This window comes from Babylonia areolata, chromosome 10 (assembly GCF_041734735.1).
Source record: "Babylonia areolata isolate BAREFJ2019XMU chromosome 10, ASM4173473v1, whole genome shotgun sequence".
Lineage (NCBI taxonomy): Eukaryota > Metazoa > Mollusca > Gastropoda > Neogastropoda > Buccinidae > Babylonia > Babylonia areolata.
This window is the reverse complement of record NC_134885.1, coordinates 3,600,901-3,622,507: the sequence shown is the minus strand read 5'-3', so window position 1 is coordinate 3,622,507 and position 21,607 is coordinate 3,600,901. Positions and strand designations below refer to the sequence as shown.

The window sequence follows — 21,607 nt, the reverse complement described above, 5'->3', positions numbered from 1 at the left end:
CATGGCAATAAAAGTGTCCTCTGAAAAAATTCTGTAGGAGAAATCCGCTTGGATAAGTATACAAATACAATGCGCATGCACTAAAGACCTGACTAAGCGTGTTGAGTTACGCTGCTGGTCAGGCACCTACCTAGCAAATGTGGTGTAGAGTATAAGGATTTGTCCGACATCAGTGACGCCTCCTTGAGAAACTGAAACTGAGACTGACACCTGTACTTTGGTTTATGCTGCAGAAAAGTAGAGTATGTCCTGAAATGAAAAGACACCCGAAGCAGCTTCAAACTGCCAGTCACAGGCCAGACATCATGTTCATTCGTTACCTTCTGTGTCATGAAACAGCTTCAGACCACGTGTCAGATATGTCAGGTGGAAACTAGACATCACCATTCCAAACCCTCTGTGTGACATCAGCCTGACAATGCTACCATCGCCGTCTCCACCCTTCTACATGTGTAGAGTCAAATTCACTTACTCCGCACTCACTTCCTATTCATTTTGTTGCATTCTATTTGGTTCTCGTAATAATGTATATATCTATCCACATATATGGTAACTGTATGGAATCTTAACTGCATTTTTATTTGTATCTTCGCTTGATGTTAACTAGAACTGGGTATGAATGACGTGCATATAAATAAACACAACAGAAACAAGAAGCATGATGTACAAATAATTGTTATCTTTATTGATGAACAGAAATGGTTCCTATCAGTTTGTTTTGGTCGTACTGACCTTTCGACAGTTCCCTTCACCCTGCTTAAGTGAAACGTGCCGTTAGAAACCAGAGAGGCTGAAACGGTTTAAGGGAGGTAAATGTCATCTGTAAAGGTCAGTCAGGCTGAAGGCCCCTTGAAGAGGGCATGTGTTCTCCATACATTTCAAACCCATTTTCAGCTGGTGGAAAGTGAAGAACAGAGCCTGGCAGTTGGCAGAGTGTCAGCTTCATGGCTGTGTACTTCTTTCTTCTTCCTCGTTTGCCTCCCATTAGATGAGCAGCCCAGTGTCCTCGATGAAGGCTGCCATCCATCGCAGGTCCTCCAGGGTGCCATACAGTTTGGCTTTGGGGTGGGCCCCTTTGAGGCATAGGGCCCGGCTCCAGCTTCCCCGGCGGGTCTCCGAAGGTCAAATGCCACATCGAGATTCTGTGGACTGCATCATCATGGAAGCGTGGATGCGTGGTATCGTGGTTTAAATTGCACCAGTGGCCCGATACCGCCGTCTTCAGCTGGAGTTTTCTTTCGTGGTGCCTCACCCTTAGCTCATGGCCCGTACGTCCTGCCCTGTGAGCACAGGGGGGGATTGTTTCTCCAAGGGTCCCACCCCGGGGCTAGAGGTTATAACGCGCCTCTTGACCATATAATGAACCCGTCATAGGACACATGGGGTATTTCAGTGAGGACAACAGTGCCACCTGTTGACCCACCCCGTCCTGGTAGGAACATCGCCAGTTGGTCCGGGACTCCTTATTCGGCCAGGCAAGCCTGACTTATATCGCAGCTAACCCCCATACCTGAGGGCCGTTCCCCTATCCGCCACCCAGGGACCCGCCAGGTTGGGGATGGTTGCCCCACTACTGAATTGGAAGCAGCCTGGTCCTGGGCTGTGTACTTTTGCATATCTATTCACAGGCCATGGTAGAAGTGCTGCACTCTTCCTTTCAGAGGAAAGTCTGATCCACCCTTTTTTTTTTCCTTTCTTTTTTTTTTTTTTTTTTTTTTTTTGTATTTTTTCCTGTGTGCAGTTTTATTTGTTTTTCCTATCGAAGTGGATTTTTTGACAGAATTTTGCCAGGGACAACCCTTTTGTTGGCGTGGGTTCTTTTACGTGCGCTAAGTGCATGCTGCACACGGGACCTCGGTTTATCGTCTCATCCGAATGACTAGCGTCCAGACCACCACTCAAGGTCTAGTGGAGGGGGAGAAAATATCAGCAGCTGAGCCATGATTCGAACCAGTGCACTCAGATTCTCTCGCTTCCTAGGTGGACGCGTTACCTCTAGGCCATCACTGCACTCCCAACTTCGGTTGTGGAAGTTTAAAGCAGTGGAAGGAGAGGATTGGGCCCTGCCTCCCTGTGCCAAGCCCTGGACACAGTGGATTTGAAACCACTGCCGTGATGGCTGTAAAATGCTGTGGGACCTTTAACCTTTAACCTTGCTCCTGACCTGGCGTGGTGTCCTTCAGACAAGGTCCACACTCAGTGCAGTCAGGAGCAGGTGGAAAGGATGCATGTCAACAGAGTGCTGTCCTAGAGGTTCGTGCCGGCAGTGTGACATGTGAATCAGTTGAGTCGTACCCAACAAAATACAGTCAGCCACAGGACTTCAGTTTGGTTCATAGGTGATAGCGTTCTCTCCATCTGGGCCCATTCGTGTTAGCTTTGAAGGAAGTCTGGCTGATAGGTTTGGGGATTGGAAATCTTCAAGTCTGCTCGGCTGTCAGAAGAGTTGTGTGAATTTTGTGGTGCCGTAGCCTTGTTGTAACACATCTTCTTGGGAGGCGAGAGAATCGGAGAACATGGGATCAAACCCTACACTCACCAGTACTGCCTCCTCCTCCGCTAGACCTTGAGACCTTGAGAGGCGGTCTGTACACTAGTCATTCAGTTGAGATGATAAGCCGAGGTTCAGTATGTAGCATGCACCTAGCGCATGTAAAAGAACCCATGTCAAAAAAAGGACTGTTCCTGGCAAATTTCTTTAGAAAAAAAAATCCCGCTTTGATAGGGAAAAATACATCTGCAGACAGAAAAAAAAATACAGTGGGTGGCAGTGCACTGTAGTAAGGCTCTTACTGAGAAGAGCAGCCCACACACAGAGAAATGAATTATGGTGTGATAAAATGTAATATAACAGAACAACAGTGATACAGTGACACAATAAATCATGTCCACTGTTTTGCTTGACCCTTTCTTGTTAGAAGTACACGTTTCAGCAATGGGGAAAAGGGCATTGTCAAAATACGTCAGTAGTTACAAAAACGAACATCCAAAGATAACAGGAAAACAATTCTTGTTTGTATTGTGTCATTCATATTGGGTTCTTTCTGGTAGAGATGTACTATATTTTTTTGTGTTTGATGTTGTGTTGAATGTTGTACTCACTATACTCACTAATACAGTGGAATGCCTCTGAAAAAAAGCCTTTCTTGGTGGAAACGGGATCCACATTGACACGGAAGGCAGGAAGGCTGGTTTGTTCAGAGGCATTCCACAGTAACGATGGTAGCTGAATGTTAATTAAGACAGGCTGCGTTGACTGTGTTTCAGCTGAGCACACTAGTAGTAGTAGTAGTAGTTCCTTCACTACTTCCTCCTCTTCTGCCAACACAGCCGGTAGTGTGGTGGAGTCCAGCACAACGGAATCCACGTCCACTGTAGAGTCCTCCTCAGGACCGCCAGTGCAGTCTTCTTCTTCAGACACTGCAGTGGAGTCTTCAGCAGAAGTGGCTGTCGATCCTTCAGCAGAACCTCCACTGGAGTCGCCAGCCCCTGCGGAGTCGACAGCCCCTGCAGAGAGCCCCGAGATAGCGGCACAGGACAGCCCTGTGGACTCGGGGCCGGACTCCACAGCTGCAGAGTCAGCAGTAGAATCCTCACAGGACCCTGCCACTGAGTCCACATAGCTGATCCCTTGTCTCCGTCGTGAGCCGTGTGCACCTGTACTGAACTGCATGGGTGGCCGTTACTGGTGTTCTTTCTCTGTGTCGTCCCCTGTCTCTCTCTGTGGGACATTGATGTCGGTTGTTCATGCTTTTAAAAAAAACAAAAAAACTCCTTTTTTTGTGTGTGGCGTGAAGTTGTCAGATGGAAAGAGATTTGAGATTTTGGTTTGTCTGCCTGTGTGTATTTCTGTATATCCATTTTGTTGAGGTTACCATTTTCTTAACACATGCTTTACAAGATGTCCATTTCTTCCCCCCTTATATGATTTAATGTATATTCTGGAGTATGTGCGATTTTTGTACAAGGATGTAGAAACAATGGCATTAAGACAGAAAAGGAATGGATGTAAACAAAATCTGGACTCAAAAGGATGGCTTTAAGTTGACATGTTTTCTAGGATGATATCATACTGCTTTGAAAGGGAAAAATGTTTGCAAACTATTTAGAGTAGCCTTCACTGTTGTAGAGTTTGATATTTCTTAACAGCATGCTTACTGTCAGACGTGTACATAACACATTTAGATGAACTCAGTGCAAATCTAAACAATACAGTTAGGTGTGTGCGTGTGTTCCATATTTGGGTCTGAATTATCCAATATATGTCTGCAGAACGATAAATTCCTGTGGATAACATGCTCATTATTCACATGCTGTTCCATTATCTAGCTACAAATAATGTGATGTGCCTCAAAAACTGGTGTTTTGTTTCTCCGTTTAAGTTATTTATTCACTCTGTGCTGTTTGCCGTAGGGTCTGGGGAGATTTCCCTGCTGTCTGTTGAAGTCTGTCCATAACAAGAGAGAGCACTGCACTGCACTGATGGTTGTGTCCTGTGTAAATAAGACGACATCCTTTTCAACTTCTCTTTTCCTCTGTCTTGTCCATGGAAACCGTACGTGTGTAATTTGAGGTGAATAAATTCTCAAATTACTCAAAGCACTTTATGGTCTGCCATATTCAGTGGTTTCAAATGTAAATTCTTGCTGCTTGCCTCGCTCATATTTTTTCTCTTTCAGTCTCTGGGTGACTCTGTTTTTGTCTTATTCTCTCTGTCTCTGTCTCTCCCTCTCTCTCTCCCTCTCTCTCTCTGTGTCTCCCTCCCCTCTCTTTCTCTCTCTCTGTGTCTCCCTCTTCCTCTCTCTCTTTCTCTGTCTCCCCCCTCTCTCTCCCTCCCCCCCCCTCTCTCTCTCTGTCCCTCTCTTTCTTTGTCTCCCCCCTCTCTCTCCCTCTACCTCTCTCTCTTTCTCTGTCTCCCCCCTCTCCCTCTCTCTATCTCTCTCTCCCTCCACCTCTCTCTCTCTCTCCCCCCCCTCTCTTTCCCCCCTCTCTCTCATAATGCTCACATACACAAAGGCAATTCACCCAAAGAAATGCTTGCATCTGGTTTAATCATTAGTTCAAGTACATGCTTACATATCATACCTGCAAATGTACCCTACACAGATATATTTGTTTCCAGGCACACACACACACATGTGCACGTTTGTGCATACTTGCTTACACACACACACACACACACACACACACACAGCACACACACACACACACACACACACACACACACACACAGAGCATGTTTCAACTTCTACAAACCAACTTAGATGGAGAAGGAGCCGACACACTTTTGTCTTGATTCTTCTGTTGACATTTCTGCATTCCCTTCTTCGTCCCGACTATCAACAAGTGAGTGTGTGTGATACCATAGACCTATCTCATGATGCTGAACGCCTACCATTCAACATACATGTCATGTTTGCAGATAGTTTCTCTTTTGAAATAGATACCAACCATTGTCTTACCAAAACTTTTTTTGATTGTCAGCTTATAAAGGATAACTTTCCAGGTGTTTTTTTCTCCTTTTTTTTTTTTTTTTTCAGAAGAAAAGAAAGATAATGTTTTTCTGCATTTTTGTAAAAGAGAATTCTGTGCAGCTTCAAATTTGTTGTATTGTGTCTTTCTAAGATTCTTCAATTCACTTTTGTCAGAAAGTATGTGTATTGTGTTCACTGTGTGCATATGTTATTTTTGCACCTAAGTCTTTTTTTCGTTTTTGTGTCTTGATGAATATTCTCCAATGCATCAGGTATGTTATGGTTGTGTGGCCTGACACTATGTATTAGTGGTGGTGGTAATGAAAGATGGGCGTGGTCTGACAGTGTGTTGATGGTGGTTGTGGAAGGTGGGTGTGGTTTGACACTGATAAAGGCTGTGGTAATGAAAGATGGGCGTGGTCTGACAGTGTGTTGTTGGCGGTTATAGAAGGTGGGTGTGGTTTGACACTGATAGTGGCTGTGGTAATGAAAGATGGGCGTGGTCTGACAGTGTGTTGTTGGCGGTTATAGAAGGTGGGTGTGGTTTGACACTGATAAAGGCTGTGGTAATGAAAGATGGGCGTGGTCTGACAGTGTGTTGTTGGCGGTTATAGAAGGTGGGTGTGGTTTGACACTGACAATGGTTGTGGTAATGAAAGATGGGCGTGGTCTGACAGTGTGTTGTTGGCGGTTATAGAAGGTGGGTGTGGTTTGACACTGATAAAGGCTGTGGTAATGAAAGATGGGCGTGGTCTGACAGTGTGTTGTTGGCGGTTATAGAAGGTGGGTGTGGTTTGACACTGATAATGGCTGTGGAAATGAAAGATGGGCGTGGTCTGACAGTGTGTTGTTGGTGGTTATAGAAGGTGGGTGTGGTTTGACACTGATAAAGGCTGTGGTAATGAAAGATGGGCGTGGTCTGACAGTGTGTTGTTGGCGGTTATAGAAGGTGGGTGTGGTTTGACACTGATAAAGGCTGTGATAATGAAAGATGGGCGTGGTTTGACAGTGTGTTGTTGGCGGTTATAGAAGGTGGGTGTGGTTTGACACTGATAATGGCTGTGGAAATGAAAGATGGGCGTGGTCTGACAGTGTGTTGTTGGTGGTTATAGAAGGTGGGTGTGGTTTGACACTGATAATGGTTGTGGTAATGAAAGATGGGTGTGGTCTGACAGTGTGTTGTTGGCGGTTATAGAAGGTGGGTGTGGTTTGACACTGATAATGGTTGTGGTAATGAAAGATGGGTGTGGTCTGACAGTGTGTTGTTGGCGGTTATAGAAGGTGGGTGTGGTTTGACACTGACAGTGGCTGTGGTAATGAAAGATGGGCGTGGTCTGACAGTGTGTTGTTGGCGGTTATAGAAGGTGGGTGTGGTTTGACACTGACAGTGGTTGTGGTAATGAAAGATGGGCGTGGTCTGACAGTGTGTTGTTGGCGGTTATAGGTGGGTGTGGTTTGACACTGATAATGGTTGTGGTAATGAAAGATGGGCGTGGTCTGACAGTGTGTTGTTGGCGGTTATAGAAGGTGGGTGTGGTTTGACACTGATAATGGCTGTGGTAATGAAAGATGGGTGTGGTCTGACAGTGTGTTGTTGGCGGTTATAGGTGGGTGTGGTTTGACACTGATAATGGTTGTGGTAATGAAAGATGGGTGTGGTCTGACAGTGTGTTGTTGGCGGTTATAGAAGGTGGGTGTGGTTTGACACTGATAATGGTTGTGGTAATGAAAGATGGGTGTGGTCTGACAGTGTGTTGTTGGCGGTTATAGAAGGTGGGTGTGGTTTGACACTGACAATGGTTGTGGTAATGAAAGATGGGTGTGGTCTGACAGTGTGTTGTTGGCAGTTATGGAAGGTGGGTGTGGTTTGACACTGATAATGGTTGTGGTAATGAAAGATGGGTGTGGTCTGACAGTGTGTTGTTGGCGGTTATAGAAGGTGGGTGTGGTTTGACACTGATAATGGTTGTGGTAATGAAAGATGGGCGTGGTCTGACAGTGTGTTGTTGGCGGTTATAGAAGGTGGGTGTGGTTTGACACTGATAATGGTTGTGGTAATGAAAGATGGGTGTGGTCTGACAGTGTCTGTTTACGGTGGTTTGTGAAGATGGGTGTGACCTGACAGTGTCTGGTGGTGGTGGTTATGGGAGGTAGGCGTGTCCTGACGGTGTGTGTGTTGATGATAGATTGTGAAAGGTGGGTGTTGTCTGACTGACTTTGTTGGTGGTGGTTATGGAAAGTGGGCGTGGTTTGACTGGGCGTGGCCTGACTGGGGGGGGGGGGTTTGGCAGTGGGCGTGGCCTGACTGGGGGTGGGTGGGTGTGGTTTGACAGTGGGCATGGCCTGACAGTTGTGTGTTGGGTTCCACAGAGCGCAGTAAGGAGGAGGCGCCCAAGTTCACCAGGACGTTGTCCCCTGTGGAATTGAGGGAAGGGGATAGGCTCAGTCTGAGCTGTGCCTTCAGTGGTAGACCTGACCCCAACGTGGAGTGGTTCTTGGATGGACAGGTCAGGGGACTGCCCACTTTGTCTTTCTGTCTGTCACCGTCTCTTGTCTCTCTGTCTGTTCTGTTGGTCTGTGTGTGTCCATCTCCATTTTTCCCTCTTTGTATCTGTCAACCTCAGTACTTCCTGTCTCAGTGTTGTGTGTAGTGATTGGATTCGTGTACATGGCACATGCTCCTGTGTGTGCTCGAACCCAGACACACACATGTGTACAGAGGCACGTGTGCACACACATTGATATGTACACAGACTCATGAACATACATACATGCACACACACACGCTCATGCACAGACATGTACACACTCCGACATGCATACACACATGTACACAACCATATGCACACACGTGTCCACATACGCCTACATACATATGTACACACACATGCCTGTACACACAAACACACACACACACACACACACACACATTGACCATCATCTTTTACTGTGCATGGCCAATAAATCCTACGTTCACCCACATGAACATGCTTGTACTCAAAATGTGTGACCATGTTCACCCTACCATTTGGGCAGCCGTACTCAGTTTTCTGGGGAACTTACACATGAAGACACAGGTGTGCACACACAAGTGCTCCTCCTTTTTCCTTCCATAACTTTGAGAAAAGTCACAGGGGGAGGGGGGGGGGGGGCGAGGAGCACAGGAGAACTGTTCACCAGATCTCTCCAGGTCTGACAGTTTACCTTGACGTGGTAAAAACAAACATAACAACAATAAGAAGAAGTGTGTGTGTGTGTGTGTGTACCCTATGATTGAGTGTCTATGTACCCCAATTGTGTATGTGTGTGTGTGTGTGTGTGTGTACCCTATGATTGAGTGTGTATGTACCCCAATTGTGTATGTGTGTGTGTGTGTGTGTACCCTATAATTGAGTGTGTATGTACCCCAATTGTGTGTGTGTGTGTGCCCTGTGTTTGAGTGTGTATATACTCCAGTTGTGTGTGTGTGTGTGCCCTATGATTGAGTGTGTATATACCCCAATTGTGTGTGTGTGTGTGTGTGCGTGTGTGTACCCTATGATTGAGTGTGTATATACTCCATGTGTGTGTGTGTGTGTACCCTATGATGGAGTGTGTATATGCCCCAATTGTGTGTGGGTGTGTTTGTGTGTGTGCCCTGTGTTTGTGTGTGTACACCCTATTCGTTTTCATGTACTTTCATTTCCTTGTATCCCCCCCCCCCTCCCCTCCTGAAGCTGCTGACGCCCAGTGATGCGGTCAGCATCAAAACGAGGTCGTCCAGCAGCCGTGTGGAGGTGAGCCGCGTGGAGGTGGATGACGGGGGAGACTACGTCTGCAAGGCGACCAACACGGCCGGTGTGGCCTCCACCAAAACCACCGTCACTGTGCGGGGTGGGTCCCTGATGTGTGTGTGTATGAGGAGGAGGGGGGAGGATTTGGTGGGGGGTGGGGGGGGTAAGGGAATGGTGGGTGGGGGTTGGTGTATGTGTGGTAGTGAGGGGTTGGTGGTGGTGAGGGGTGAGTGTGTGTGGTTGTGAGGGGTGTGGGGAAAGGGGTGGGTGAAGGTTGGTGTGTGTGTGTGTGGTGGTGAGGATTGGTGTGTGTGTGGTGGTGAGGGGTTGTGGGGTAAGGGAATGGTGGGTGGGGGTTGGTGTGTGTGTGGTTGTTAGGGGTGGTGAGGGGTCGTGGTGGGGTAAGGGAATGGTGGGTGGGTGTTGGTGTGTGTGTGTGCATTGGTGAGGGGTGGTGGTGGGGTAAGGGAATGCTGGGTGGGGGTTGTTAGGGGTGGGTGGTGTGTGTGGTGGTGAGGGGTGGTGGTGGGGTAAGGGAATGCTGGGTGGGTGTTGGTGTGTGTGTGTGCATTGGTGAGGGGTGGTGGTGGGGTAAGGGAATGGTGGGTGGGGGTTGTTAGGGGTGGGTGGTGTGTGTGGTGGTGAGGGGTGGTGGTGGGGTAAGGGAATGGTAGGTGGGTGTTGGTGTGTGTGTGTGCATTGGTGAGGGGTGGTGGTGGGGTAAGGGAATGGTGGGTGGGTGTTGGTGTGTGTGTGTGCATTGGTGAGGGGTGGTCGTGGGGTAAGGGAATGGTGGGTGGGGGTTGGTGTGTGCATTGGTGAGGGGTGGTCGTGGGGTAAGGGAATGGTGGGTGGGGGTTGTTAGGGGTGGGTGGTGTGTGTGGTGGTGAGGGGTGGTGGTGGGGTAAGGGAATGGTGGGTGGGGGTTGGTGTGTGTGTGTTAGGGGTGGTGGTGCGGTAAGGGAATGGTGAGGGGTGGGTGGTGTGTGTGTGGTTGTGAGGGGTATGGGGAAAGGGGTGGGTGGAGGTTGGTGTGTGTGTGGTTGTTAGGGGTGGGTGGTGTGTGTGTGGTGGTGAGGGTGGGTGGTGTGTGTGTGGTGGTGAGGGGTGGTGGGGGAAGGGAATGGTTGGTGGGGTAGGGGCTGTGGTTGGGTGGGGGTTGGTTGGGTCATTTGGGATGGGAGGGGTGGTGAAGAAGAGATCTTGTATGTTGTTGTAGCATTGTTTGTGTTTTTTTGTTTGTATTGTTGTTTGTTTGTTTTTTGCTACGCGATGATTGTGGTTATTGTGCTTCAGTTTGCGTTTCTGAATCTCTCTCTCTCTCTCTCTCTCTCTCTCTCTCTATTTGTGTATACAAACACATGTGCAAGCATGGCATGTGCTCACACACACACACACACACACACACATTTGTGTGTGTGCATGTGTCCTGACAGAGAGAGAGAGAGAGAGACTTGTGTGTAGAATAGTGCTGTTGTTGGAGAAACACACTTTAACTGTTATTGTCAGTATCATGAATTAAAATGCTACACCAGGTAACCATTGACTCAGTACTTGATGTGTATGTGTGTGTGTATGTGTGTGTGCGTGTGTCTGTGTGTGTGTGTTGCAGCGGCCAAGAAGAGCTCCCCCAAGGAGAAAGCCTCCTCTGTCCTCGCCCCTCACTTCCTGGAACATGTCCAAGGACAAAGTGTTGTCGATGGTGACCGTGTCACAGTGCAGTGTCGGGTATCAGGTGGGCTGGACGCTTCTGTCTGTCTGTCTGTCTGTGTTGTGTTTTGTTGTGTTGTATTGCATTGCGTTGTGTTGTATTGTGTTGTGTTGCATTGCATTGTATTGCATCGCATTGTATTGCGTTGTGTTGTGTTGCATTGCATTGCATTGTATTGTATTGTATCGCCTTGTACTGTATTGTGTTGTAGTGTACTTTATTGTATTGTATGGATTGTACTGTATTATATTGTATTGTATTGCATTGTACTGTATTGTATTGCATTGTACTGTATTGTATTGTATACTATTGTATATTCCCTCAAGGCCATGCTAAGCGTGTTGGGTTATGCTTCTGGTCAGCCAGCCATCTGCTTAGCAGATGTGGTGTAGCATATATGGATTTGTCAGAACGCAGTGACGCCTCCTTGAGCAACTGAACTGAACTTCTTCGTCTTCTGTTTCTTCTTCAGTCGGGGTTGCGACTCCCACTTTCACTATTATACACGAGTTGGTTTTTACGTTTTTCCCCCGCCATGTAGACAGCCATACTCCGTTGTCGGGGTGGGGGGTGCATGCCGGGTATGTTCTTGTTTCCAATAACCCACCGAACGCTGACATGGATTACAAGATCTTTAGCTTGCGTATTTGATCTTCTGCATACGTATGCACACGAAGGGGGTTCAGGCACTAGCAGGACCACACATATGTTGACCTGGGAGATCGGAAAAATCTGCACCCTTTACCCACCAGGCGCCGTCACCAAGATTTGAACCTGGGACCCTCAGATTGCAAGTCCATTGTAAAAACCACTCAGCTGTTGAAGGTGTCTGAACTGAACTGAACTGTGTGTGTCATTCATGTCTTACAGCATCGTGTGATTTTAGACAGACGAATGTGTGGCATGTGTATGTGTTGGCTGTGGGGAGGTTACATAATGTGCGTTTTGTATTTCTGAAATCTTATGGATTGTGATTCCAATGTTTCTTGATGTGATGTCGGTAATGACCACTGTATGACATGTTTGTCGTTATGATGATCATTATCATATCTCTCATTTGACTTTGTAGGCCGTTATGATGATGATGATGATAGCCTTGAGGATACTCCAGTTAACAGTATTTTTTTCTGAATTACTTGACTACTGAACATAGCTTTAACCATAATAATGTGATGAAGGGGTTGAACACTATGTTGCACACTCTCTCTCACACACACACACACACACACACACACACACACCACACACTTTATGTTCCTCACTACATTCACATACACACCACTCTCTCTCTCTCTCTCTCTCTCTCTCTCTCTCTCTCTCTCTCATACACACACACACACACACTCACACACACTTTATGTTCCTCACTACATTCACACATACGCATACACACACACACTCTCTCTCTCTCCCATACACACACACACGCGTGCGCGCAAACACACACACACACACACACACTTTATGTTCCTTATTACATTCACACACACACATACACACACTCTCTCTCTCCCTCTCTCATACACGCGCGCGCACGCAGACATACACAACACACACTTCCACCCCCCAACCCATCATTACCATGACAGATGAATTTATTACAGGCAAACCAGAGGTACAGTGGTCAGTGAACGGGAAGCCAGTGAAGGACTGCGACGACTTCAAATACCAGAACGCTGGGGACATCCACAAGCTGATCATCGGTGAGATCTTCCCCGAGGATGGTGGCGTCTACACCTGCACCGCCACCAACACTGCTGGCACCGCCAGTAGTTCAGCCACCATTTTTGTCAAAGGTGCGTCAAACCTCCTGCAGGGGCCGTATTCACAACAAAAATCGTTTTGCCTGATGGCAAGTTACCTTCACATGGCAGGGACCCGGGGGTACAGTTTACCTTGAAGATTAAGTTATCTTTGTGTTCACGACAAAAATCATTTTGCCTGATGGCAGGTTACCTTGACATGGCAGGGACCCGGGGGTACAGTTTACCTTGAAGATTAAGTTATCTTTGTGTTCACGACAAAAATCATTTTGCCTGATGGCAGGTTACCTTGACATGGCAGGGACCCGGGGGTACAGTTTACCTTGAAGATTAAGTTATCTTCGTGTTCACGACAAAAATCGTTTTGCCTGACGGCAAGTTACCTTCACATGGCAGGGACCCAGGGGTACAGTTTACCTTGAAGATTAAGTTATCTTCGTGTTCATGACAAAAATCATTTTGCCTGATGGCAAGTTACCTTGACATGGCAGGGACAGGGGGGTACAGTTTACCTTGAAGGTTGAGTTATCTTCGTATTCAAGACACACCAAGTGCATCCGGGTAGCTAACCCATTGTCTGTGATGAAACATCCCAGTGATTCCCTTCTGCACATGCTCTTTTACTTCTCACTGCACCACAGCTACTTCCTTCACGTAGTGTGACCAAAACAAAAAAACAACAACAAAAAAAAAACATTCATAAGAGTCAGCAACTTGTCAAATCTGGGGGCCACTTCCACTTTCTGACACATTGTCATCGCTGCTTTTCAATTTCAGCTAACTGCAAAAATAAGATAAAATAACAGAGTTCGGATTCAAATATTTCTCTGGAATTAACTAACTTCTACGACCTGCAAAGTTTGGGCATTCCATCATTTATCGTCTGCAAGTGCACTCACTTCACAGCTACATGCGTAATTCATGTGGAATATAATAACGTCTGCCAATCTCAATACATCAATTTTGACTGTCATGCGAACAAAGGATAAGATCTAACTATCAGGGGCCACACTCCTATACTAGACATTGAATGGTGGTCTAGGTGCTAGGTATTCAAGGTCCCGTTTGCAGCAGCACATGTAAAAGTACCCACAGCAAAAATTGTGGAGGAATCCACTGTGAACCAAATGCACTTACAGACAGAAAAAAAAGAACAATAATGGGTGGGGCTGCAATAATGGGTGGGGCTGTGCTGTGGCAATGCGCTTCCCCCCAGCATGCTGATTTCAAATAGAGAAATCTGTTGTTACAGAAAGTAATATCATACAATGCAGTGCAAAAGGGAATGGTTAGGCCTATACGGTATCATTTACATACAATTATTATTAACAAGGATATGCGCAGACACTTTGCAAGCACACACATGCAGAGGTTTGTACACAATTGTGTGCAATAATAAAAGCTCAAACTCTGGAGAACATGAAGTCACACGTAAAAGGGGAGCCACCCAGTCTGAACCAGCTGTATTTTGGTGCACTGTATGGAGTGGATGAACAATTGTAGTTTGTTGAAATGATTGTAGTGATGTCATGGAGATTTTGACCCAACTACTTCTAAGTGTCAGTGATTAAGGGTGTACATTTGTCTGCGAGATAAATAAATGTATGTGTGTGTGTGAGAGAGAGAGAGACAGAATGTGCGTGAGTGTTTGTGTGTTTGTGAGAGAGAGAGAGAGAGGTAATGTGTGTGTGTGTGTTAGTGTTGTGGTGTGTGTGTGTGTGGAGAAAGAAAGAGAGAGAGAGAGTGCGTGAGTGTTTATGTTTGTGTGTGTTTGTGAGAGAGAGAAAGAGGGAGAGACAGACAGACAGACAGAATGTGTGCATGTGTAAGTGGTGTGTGTATGTGCTTGTGTGTGTGTGTGTGTCTAAATTTAACCCTGTGAGTGTAAGAGAAAGAGGGATTCAGATTCAGATGGTTTATTCATTTTAGGCCTAGGCCCCTCATGAAGGGGAACGTGAACAGACAATAATCATATCATTTAAGACATACAGATCAAAACAATGCAGCTATGGATATATCAGGTTAATCAGGAGCATTAAGAAGTGAGAATTTCCCTGTATCTAAATGCTTTGTAGAAAAACAGAGACAAATTTCGCACAACATCATGGTCAGTACAAGACAACAATAGAACCAGTTTGAAGAGACAAGGTTGTCGAAAGAGGGAGAGACACAGAGAGAGAAAGAGGGAGAGACAGAGGAATAAAATGCTGTCATTCCACCTGCTCAGTCTCAGTGCCTCTAATCCTGTCAGACTTTCACGTTTGATCTTGTTGTTGCGAGTGTTGGCATCTTTACAGATGTTTATATTGTCGGTTCCAGAACCATCCTAGTTTCTCCCTTCCTTCTCTCGAGAAACTCCAGCATTAGGTTGGATCTCAAGAACAGACATGCGTGTTGGTGGGAGGGAAGGGGGTGGGGGGTATACACAGGTCAGGAATCTGGGGCTTTTTTTTTCTCTGCAGGTGTGTATGTGGATTAGTTTTAATAACTCCATGAAACTGTATGTGCTAGCTCATTTGCTTGTATGTGTGTGCGTGGTGTGTGTTTGTTGCTCTGTGTGTGTGTGCGTGTGTGTGTGTGTGTGCGTGGTGTGTGTGTGTGTGTTTGTTGCTCTGTGTGTGTGTGTGCAGTGCCTGACGAGGAGTCAGGAGACCCGGTGTTTGTGTCGTGGCCGGAGTCACAGAACGTGGAGGAAGGCAGCCCTGTGACCTTGTCCTGCTGTCTGGACAGTCCTGCCGCTCTCACTGGTAAAGGGGGGAGTGGCGAGGGGGGGGGGGGGGGGATAGACTCTGCGTGTGTGTGTGTACCTTATGTTTGAGTGTATTAATATATATCCATTTATGTGTGTGTGTGCCCTATGTTTGTGTGTGTATACCCCATTTATGTGTGTGTGTGTGTGTGCCCTATGTTTGAGTGTGTATACCCTATTCGTGTGTGTGTGTGTGAATGTGTGTGTGTGCCGTATGTTTGAGTGTATATATACCCCATTTATTACGTGTGTGTGGAGGGGGGGTGGGGTGTACCCTGTGTTTGAATGTATATACCCCATTTGTGTGTGTGTGTGTGCGTGTGCCCTAAGTTTGAGTGTGTATACCCTCTTTGTGTGTGTGTATGTGCCTTATGTTTGAGTGAATATATACCCCATTTAATACATGTGTTTGTGTGTGAGGGGGGTGTACCCTATGTTTGAATGTGTATACCCCATTTGTGTGTGTGTGTGCCCTAAGTTTGAGTGTGGATCCCCCCCCCCCCGCCCCCCCAATTTTTTTTTTTTTTTTTTTTTTTTTTTTTTTAATTTGAAAAAATATAAAGACAGGCCAGTTGACCCATTGCTGCCTGTTTGTTCTGCTAGTGTCGCCACAAATTCCAGATGAACATGTTATGACCTCATACGAAAAAGAAAAAAAAAAAAAGACAGGCCAGGAGTTAACCCGTTGCAACCTGTTGGTTCCACCCAGTGTCCTGGAGCAAGGACGGCCGCAGCCTGAGTGACTGCAGGCGCGTGCAGCTGAAGGAGGAGGGAGCGGGGAGGCACAGCCTGACAATCCCCGCCGCCCTGTCCACAGACTCCGGCACGTACAGCGTGAGGGCGCGGAGTGAGCGGGGCTCCTGTGCCTGGTCCTGCACGCTGGCTGTGGCCATGGGGGACGGCGCCACGGACCTGGCCAAAGTACAGGCACTGCTGCAGTCTGTAGAGGTGCTTGCCTAGTGCTTCGCTTCCTCCTCCTCCTCCTCCTCCTCCTCCTCGCTCCTCCCCCTCCTCTTCCTTCTGCTGTTTTCCTTCTCATTGTCGCTGTCGTTTTCTTTTCTTCCTCTTTGATTGGCTGAACAACTCTTCTTTCTCACTGTGTCACTGGCTGAACAACTCTTCTTTCTCACTGTGTCACTGGCTGAACAACTCTTCTTTCTCACTGTGTCACTGGCTGAACAACTCTTCTTTCTCACTGTGTCACTGGCTGAACACCTCTTCTTTCTCACTGTGTCACTGGCTGAACAACTCTTCTTTCTAACTGTGTCACTGGCTGAACAACTCTTCTTTCTCACTGTGTCATTGGCTGAACAACTCTTCTTTCTCACGGTGTCACTGGCTGAACAACTCTTCTTTCTCACTGTGTCATTGGCTGATCAACTCTTCTTTCTCACTGTGTCATTGGCTGAACAACTCTTCTTTCTCACTGTCATTTGCTGAACAACTCTTCTTTGTCACTGTGTCATTGGCTTAACAACTCTTCTTTCTCACTGTGTCACTGGCTGAACAACTCTTCTTTGTCACTGTGTCATTGGCTTAACAACTCTTCTTTGTGTCAGTGGCTGAACAATTCTTTCAAACTGTGTCAGTGGCTGAACAACTCTTCTTTCTCACGGTGTCACTGGCTGAACACCTCTTCTTTCTCACTGTGTCACTGGCTGAACAACTCTTCTTTCTAACCGTGTCATTGGCTGAACATCTCTTCTTTCTCACTGTGTCATTGGCTGAACAACTCTTCTTTCTAACTGTGTCAGTGGCTGAACAACTCTTCTTTCTCACTGTGTCAGTGACTGAACAACTCTTCTTTCTCACTGTGTCACTGGTTGAACAACTCTTCTTTCTCACTGTGTCACTGGCTGAACAACTCTTCTTTCTAACTGTGTCACTGGCTGAACAACTCTTCTTTCTCACTGTATCACTGGCTGAACAACTCTTCTTTCTAACTGTGTCAGTGGCTGAACAACTCTTCTTTCTAACTGTATCACTGGCTGAACAGCTCTTCTTTCTCACTGTGTCAGTGACTGAACAACTCTTCTTTCTCACTGTGTCAGTGACTGAACAACTCTTCTTTCTAACTGTGTCACTGGCTGAACAACTCTTCTTTCTCACTGTGTCAGTGGCTGAACAACTCTTCTTTCTCACTGTATCACTGGCTGAACAACTCTTCTTTCTCACTGTGTCAGTGACTGAACAACTCTTCTTTCTAACTGTGTCACTGGCTGAACAACTCTTCTTTCTAACTGTGTCACTGGCTGAACAACTCTTCTTTCTAACTGTGTCACTGGCTGAACACCTCTTCTTTCTCACTGTGTCACTGGCTGAACAACTCTTCTTTCTCACTGTGTCACTGGCTGAACACCTCTTCTTTCTCACTGTGTCACTGGCTGAACAACTGTTCTTTCTCACTGTGTCACTGGCTGATGAAGTCATCTTTCTTGCTGTGTCATTGGCTTCCTCCTCCTCCTCTTCCTGTTTTCCTTCTCACTGTCGCCCTCTTTGATTGGCTGAACAACTTTTCTTTCTCACTGCGTCATTGGTCTACAATTTTTCTTTCTCACTGAGTCATTGGCTGATGAACCCTTCCTTCTTATTGTGTCATTAGCTGACGACACTTCTTTCTCACTGTCTTCCTTTTTCATTGGTCAACGCTTTCTCACTGTGTCATTGGCCGATATCTCTTCTTTCACGCTCTGTCATTGGTGTGACGACTCTTCTTTCTCGCTGTGTCATTAGCTAGTGATTCTTCTTACTCTAACTCACTGTCATTGGCTGACAATTCTTCTTTCTCACTGTGTCATTGTCTAGTGGCTCTTCTTACTCTAACTCCCTGTCATTGGCTGACAATTCTTCTTTCTCACTGTGTCATTAGCTAGTGGCTCTTCTTACTCTAACTCACTGTCATTGGCTGACAATTCTTCTTTCTCACTGTGTCTCTCCCTTTGATTGGCCTAGGGCTTAGATGTGTGCAGTGCGAAGGAATCATGGTTTTGGGGTGGTGTTTTTTGTGGCTTCTTATTGATTCTGTTTTTGTTTTGTTTTTTTATTTACTCATCTGCTAGTTTGATGTGTGTATGTGTGCGTTTTGATTTGGCTTGGTTCTGAATTGCTTTGCATTGGGTATGCATTTTTTTTTTAATAACATTGATGTAACATTTTATTTGAGAAAGAAACCCCTTTTTCTGTGTTCTTAAAACTGATTTGGGTATGTTTTCTTGTGTGTGGAAATAGTATTCTCCTTGTTTATTTCATGTTGATTTTATGTATAAATTGTGGCTCAGAGCCATTGTTTGTATCTTCTTTCGGTTAAGAATTGCTTGTGTGTGTGTGTGAGTGTGTGTGTTATTCCTGTGTGGTGTTCACTTGTCCTCTTTTCTTTTCTTTTTTTTTTTTTTTCCCCAACAAGTTAATAAAGCATTGGGTGGTTTCTTTCAGATTGATCTAATTTCAAGTTACTAGAGTCACAATTACCTTTATGTCTTTTGTACCTTTGTACTTTTATGCCTTTTTTCCCCCCCTCAAGTCCTGACAAAGCGCGCTGTGTTATGCTGCTGGTCAGACATCTGCTTAGCAGATGTGGTGTTGCATCTATGGATTAGTCCGAACACAGTAACGCCTCCCTGAGAAACTGGAACTGTACAAGATTCCCAGAACATTTAAGTAGAACCACAAAACACAAGACATATCCAATGTATTTCAGTGGAGGGGAAAAGTAATTTCATGTTAAGCTAGCAAGTTTCTTGCTCTGCTGAATCTTGTCAGTATTCTCCTCCTGAGTCTATGTGTGCAAAAATGGATAAAGATGTGCGTTAAAATCGTTTTACCGGTAAGGTGTGAAACGTTTCATAAATGAAATTATGGACTAAGAAGAATACAGTTTTCTGATTAGTTACTTCATGTATGAGCAATTAAGTGTATGTTGCCATTCATTTGTGACACAAGTAGTATGATGTGTAGAAGCAAACAAAACAGTATACACTTCTATTTTTACAGACAAGGTCTTTGGTACATTGTATGTTTTTTTCTGTCAAGTGTGGAAGAATTAATTTCAAAAAATATATTTTCAGACTAATTCAAAATTTACAATGTTATATATTAAATACTAAGTGGAAGTTTTTTTTTTCTAGGATTCTGTGTTTCAACAAAAAAAAAAAAAAGAAGGGGTTTTACGTAATAACCATACAGTTAATCCCATGATTATTTTAAAGTTTATAATCCATTGTTCTGTATTTTTGTCATTATGGTCATCATCATCATCATGCCTGTCGTTATGTAAGTTATCTTTTGTACAATAAATTATTGATTCTTTGTCTGAAGTCTTCCTGTGTCTCCTCACCACCACCACCTCCCCTCTCCTTTCCCTTGTCTGCAATCTGTTCATTTGTGTGTGTGTGTGTGTGTGTTGCAGTGACGTGAAGACTGTCCTGAGAATTCCTTGTGTACATAATGGAACCTAGTGAGATGACGCGGATATATTGACTTCATCCAACGACACTCTGCACACTGCCTGGCTGACCTCCTCAGCAGTCAACTAACCGCTCGCCTCAGTGCTGCTTCTCAAGCAAGACACCTCTGCCTTCTTCACAAACTCCCCTAACGCCTGGGCGCCTTGACTTGACGAAAGCAAGAACCGTGTGGATGATTTGTAGCGACTTTTCGACGTACAGTGTCAACGCATCGCGCCAGAGAGAGAGCATCAAGAAAATAGTATTCGATTCTTGTGTTGTTGTGAGTGTGTTGGCATCGAGACTGCACTGTAATTTATTCAAAGAAATCTGAGGCCACATTACTTTGCATTTTTTTTGTCAGGTTTATGCCCGGACTGTTGATGTTGTCTGAAAATTCGCAGTGTCCGGTGTGTGTGTGTGTGCGTGAGTAGCACAGTAGAAGGAGGAATGTACATGACTGTTTGCAGTTGCCATGTACGTGTTCACTCTGGTACAAAAATTCATGTAGGTGCTTTTTCGTTTTTTTCTTTTTTTCTTCTTTTTTTTTTTTTAAGTGCTAACTTGTGGTTCAACATTTCTGCTGTGGTCTGCTATTCAGAAACGTATATATTGTGTCGATAACACACTTGGAATTATTATAACATGAAACGATTTTAACGGTTTTTCTATGATAATGAATAACACTAAGCCCCATTTCTCTCTTTCTGTTCAGATGCTGCCCCTCCCCCACCCCCCACCCCGCCCCCCTTCCACACCCAGCCCAGTTGTTGAATCCCTGTGTAAGCTAGGCGTGAACCCGGTCCTCGGTGGACCTGTCAGCGAGAGCTTCCGGTTGTGTGAGTCTGTCGTGGTACGAGTTGTTGACCATTTCCCTGTATGAGTTTTCTGCCCCTGTGTGGCCCAGGAAAGCAGTGGGCAGCATGGTGTCTGGACTGACTTGAGCTGTTCGCCCCTTTCCCAAAGTGGCCTGCCTCCACTGTCGCCCCTTCTTGCCCTGTCTCCCTGCCTACTAAACCAGTTTGTTCACATTGGTCATTCTAATAAAAGAAACTGGGAGTCTCCAACATCAGCCAAACTGGAATTGTGTGTGTGTGTGCGCACGTGTGTGTGTGTGCGCACGTGTGTGTGGTGATAAATGAGCAACCTGTGTTTAGACCTGTGTGTCCGTGAGTTTTTGTAGACCTGTGTGTCCATGTGTGTGTGTAGACCTGTGTGTCCATGAGTGTGTGTAGACCTGTGTCCGTGAGTGTGTGTGTAGACCTGTGTATCCATGAGTGTGTGTAGATACCTGTGTGTCCGTGAGTGTTTGTAGATCTGTGTGTCAATGAGACCTGTGTATCCATGAGTGTATGTAGATACCTGTGTGTCCATGAGTGTGTGTAGATCTGAGTGTGTGTAGACCTGTGTGTCCATGAGTGTGTCAATGAGACCTGTGTATCCATGAGTGTATGTAGATACCTGTGTGTCCGTGAGTGTTTGTAGACCTGTGTGTCCATGAGTGTGTGTAGATCTGAGTGTATGTAGACCTATGTGTCCGTGAGTGTGTAGACCTGTGTGTCCATGAGTGTGTGTAGACCTGTGTCTACGAGTATTGTAGACCTGTGTGTGTATACCTGTGTGTCCATGAGTATGTGTAGATCTGTGTGCCCATGAGTATGTGTAGACCTGTGTGTCAGTGAGTGTGTGTAGACC

At 45.8% G+C, this 21,607-nt stretch overlaps 1 protein-coding gene across 1 annotated transcript in view; it reads left to right on the top strand.

Annotated features, from left to right (window-relative positions):
* The window catches only part of LOC143286726 (twitchin-like), a 346,369-nt gene extending 325,385 nt beyond the window's left edge, over window positions 1-20,984 (top strand). The window contains 7 exon segments of the mRNA XM_076594434.1: window positions 7,845-7,981; window positions 9,191-9,347; window positions 10,860-10,982; window positions 12,563-12,754; window positions 15,352-15,468; window positions 16,180-16,418; window positions 19,876-20,984. Of these exon segments, the coding sequence (XP_076450549.1) occupies window positions 7,845-7,981; window positions 9,191-9,347; window positions 10,860-10,982; window positions 12,563-12,754; window positions 15,352-15,468; window positions 16,180-16,418; window positions 19,876-19,878 (968 nt within the window). The 3' untranslated portion in view covers window positions 19,879-20,984.
* The last annotated feature ends 623 nt before the right edge of the window (window positions 20,985-21,607 follow it).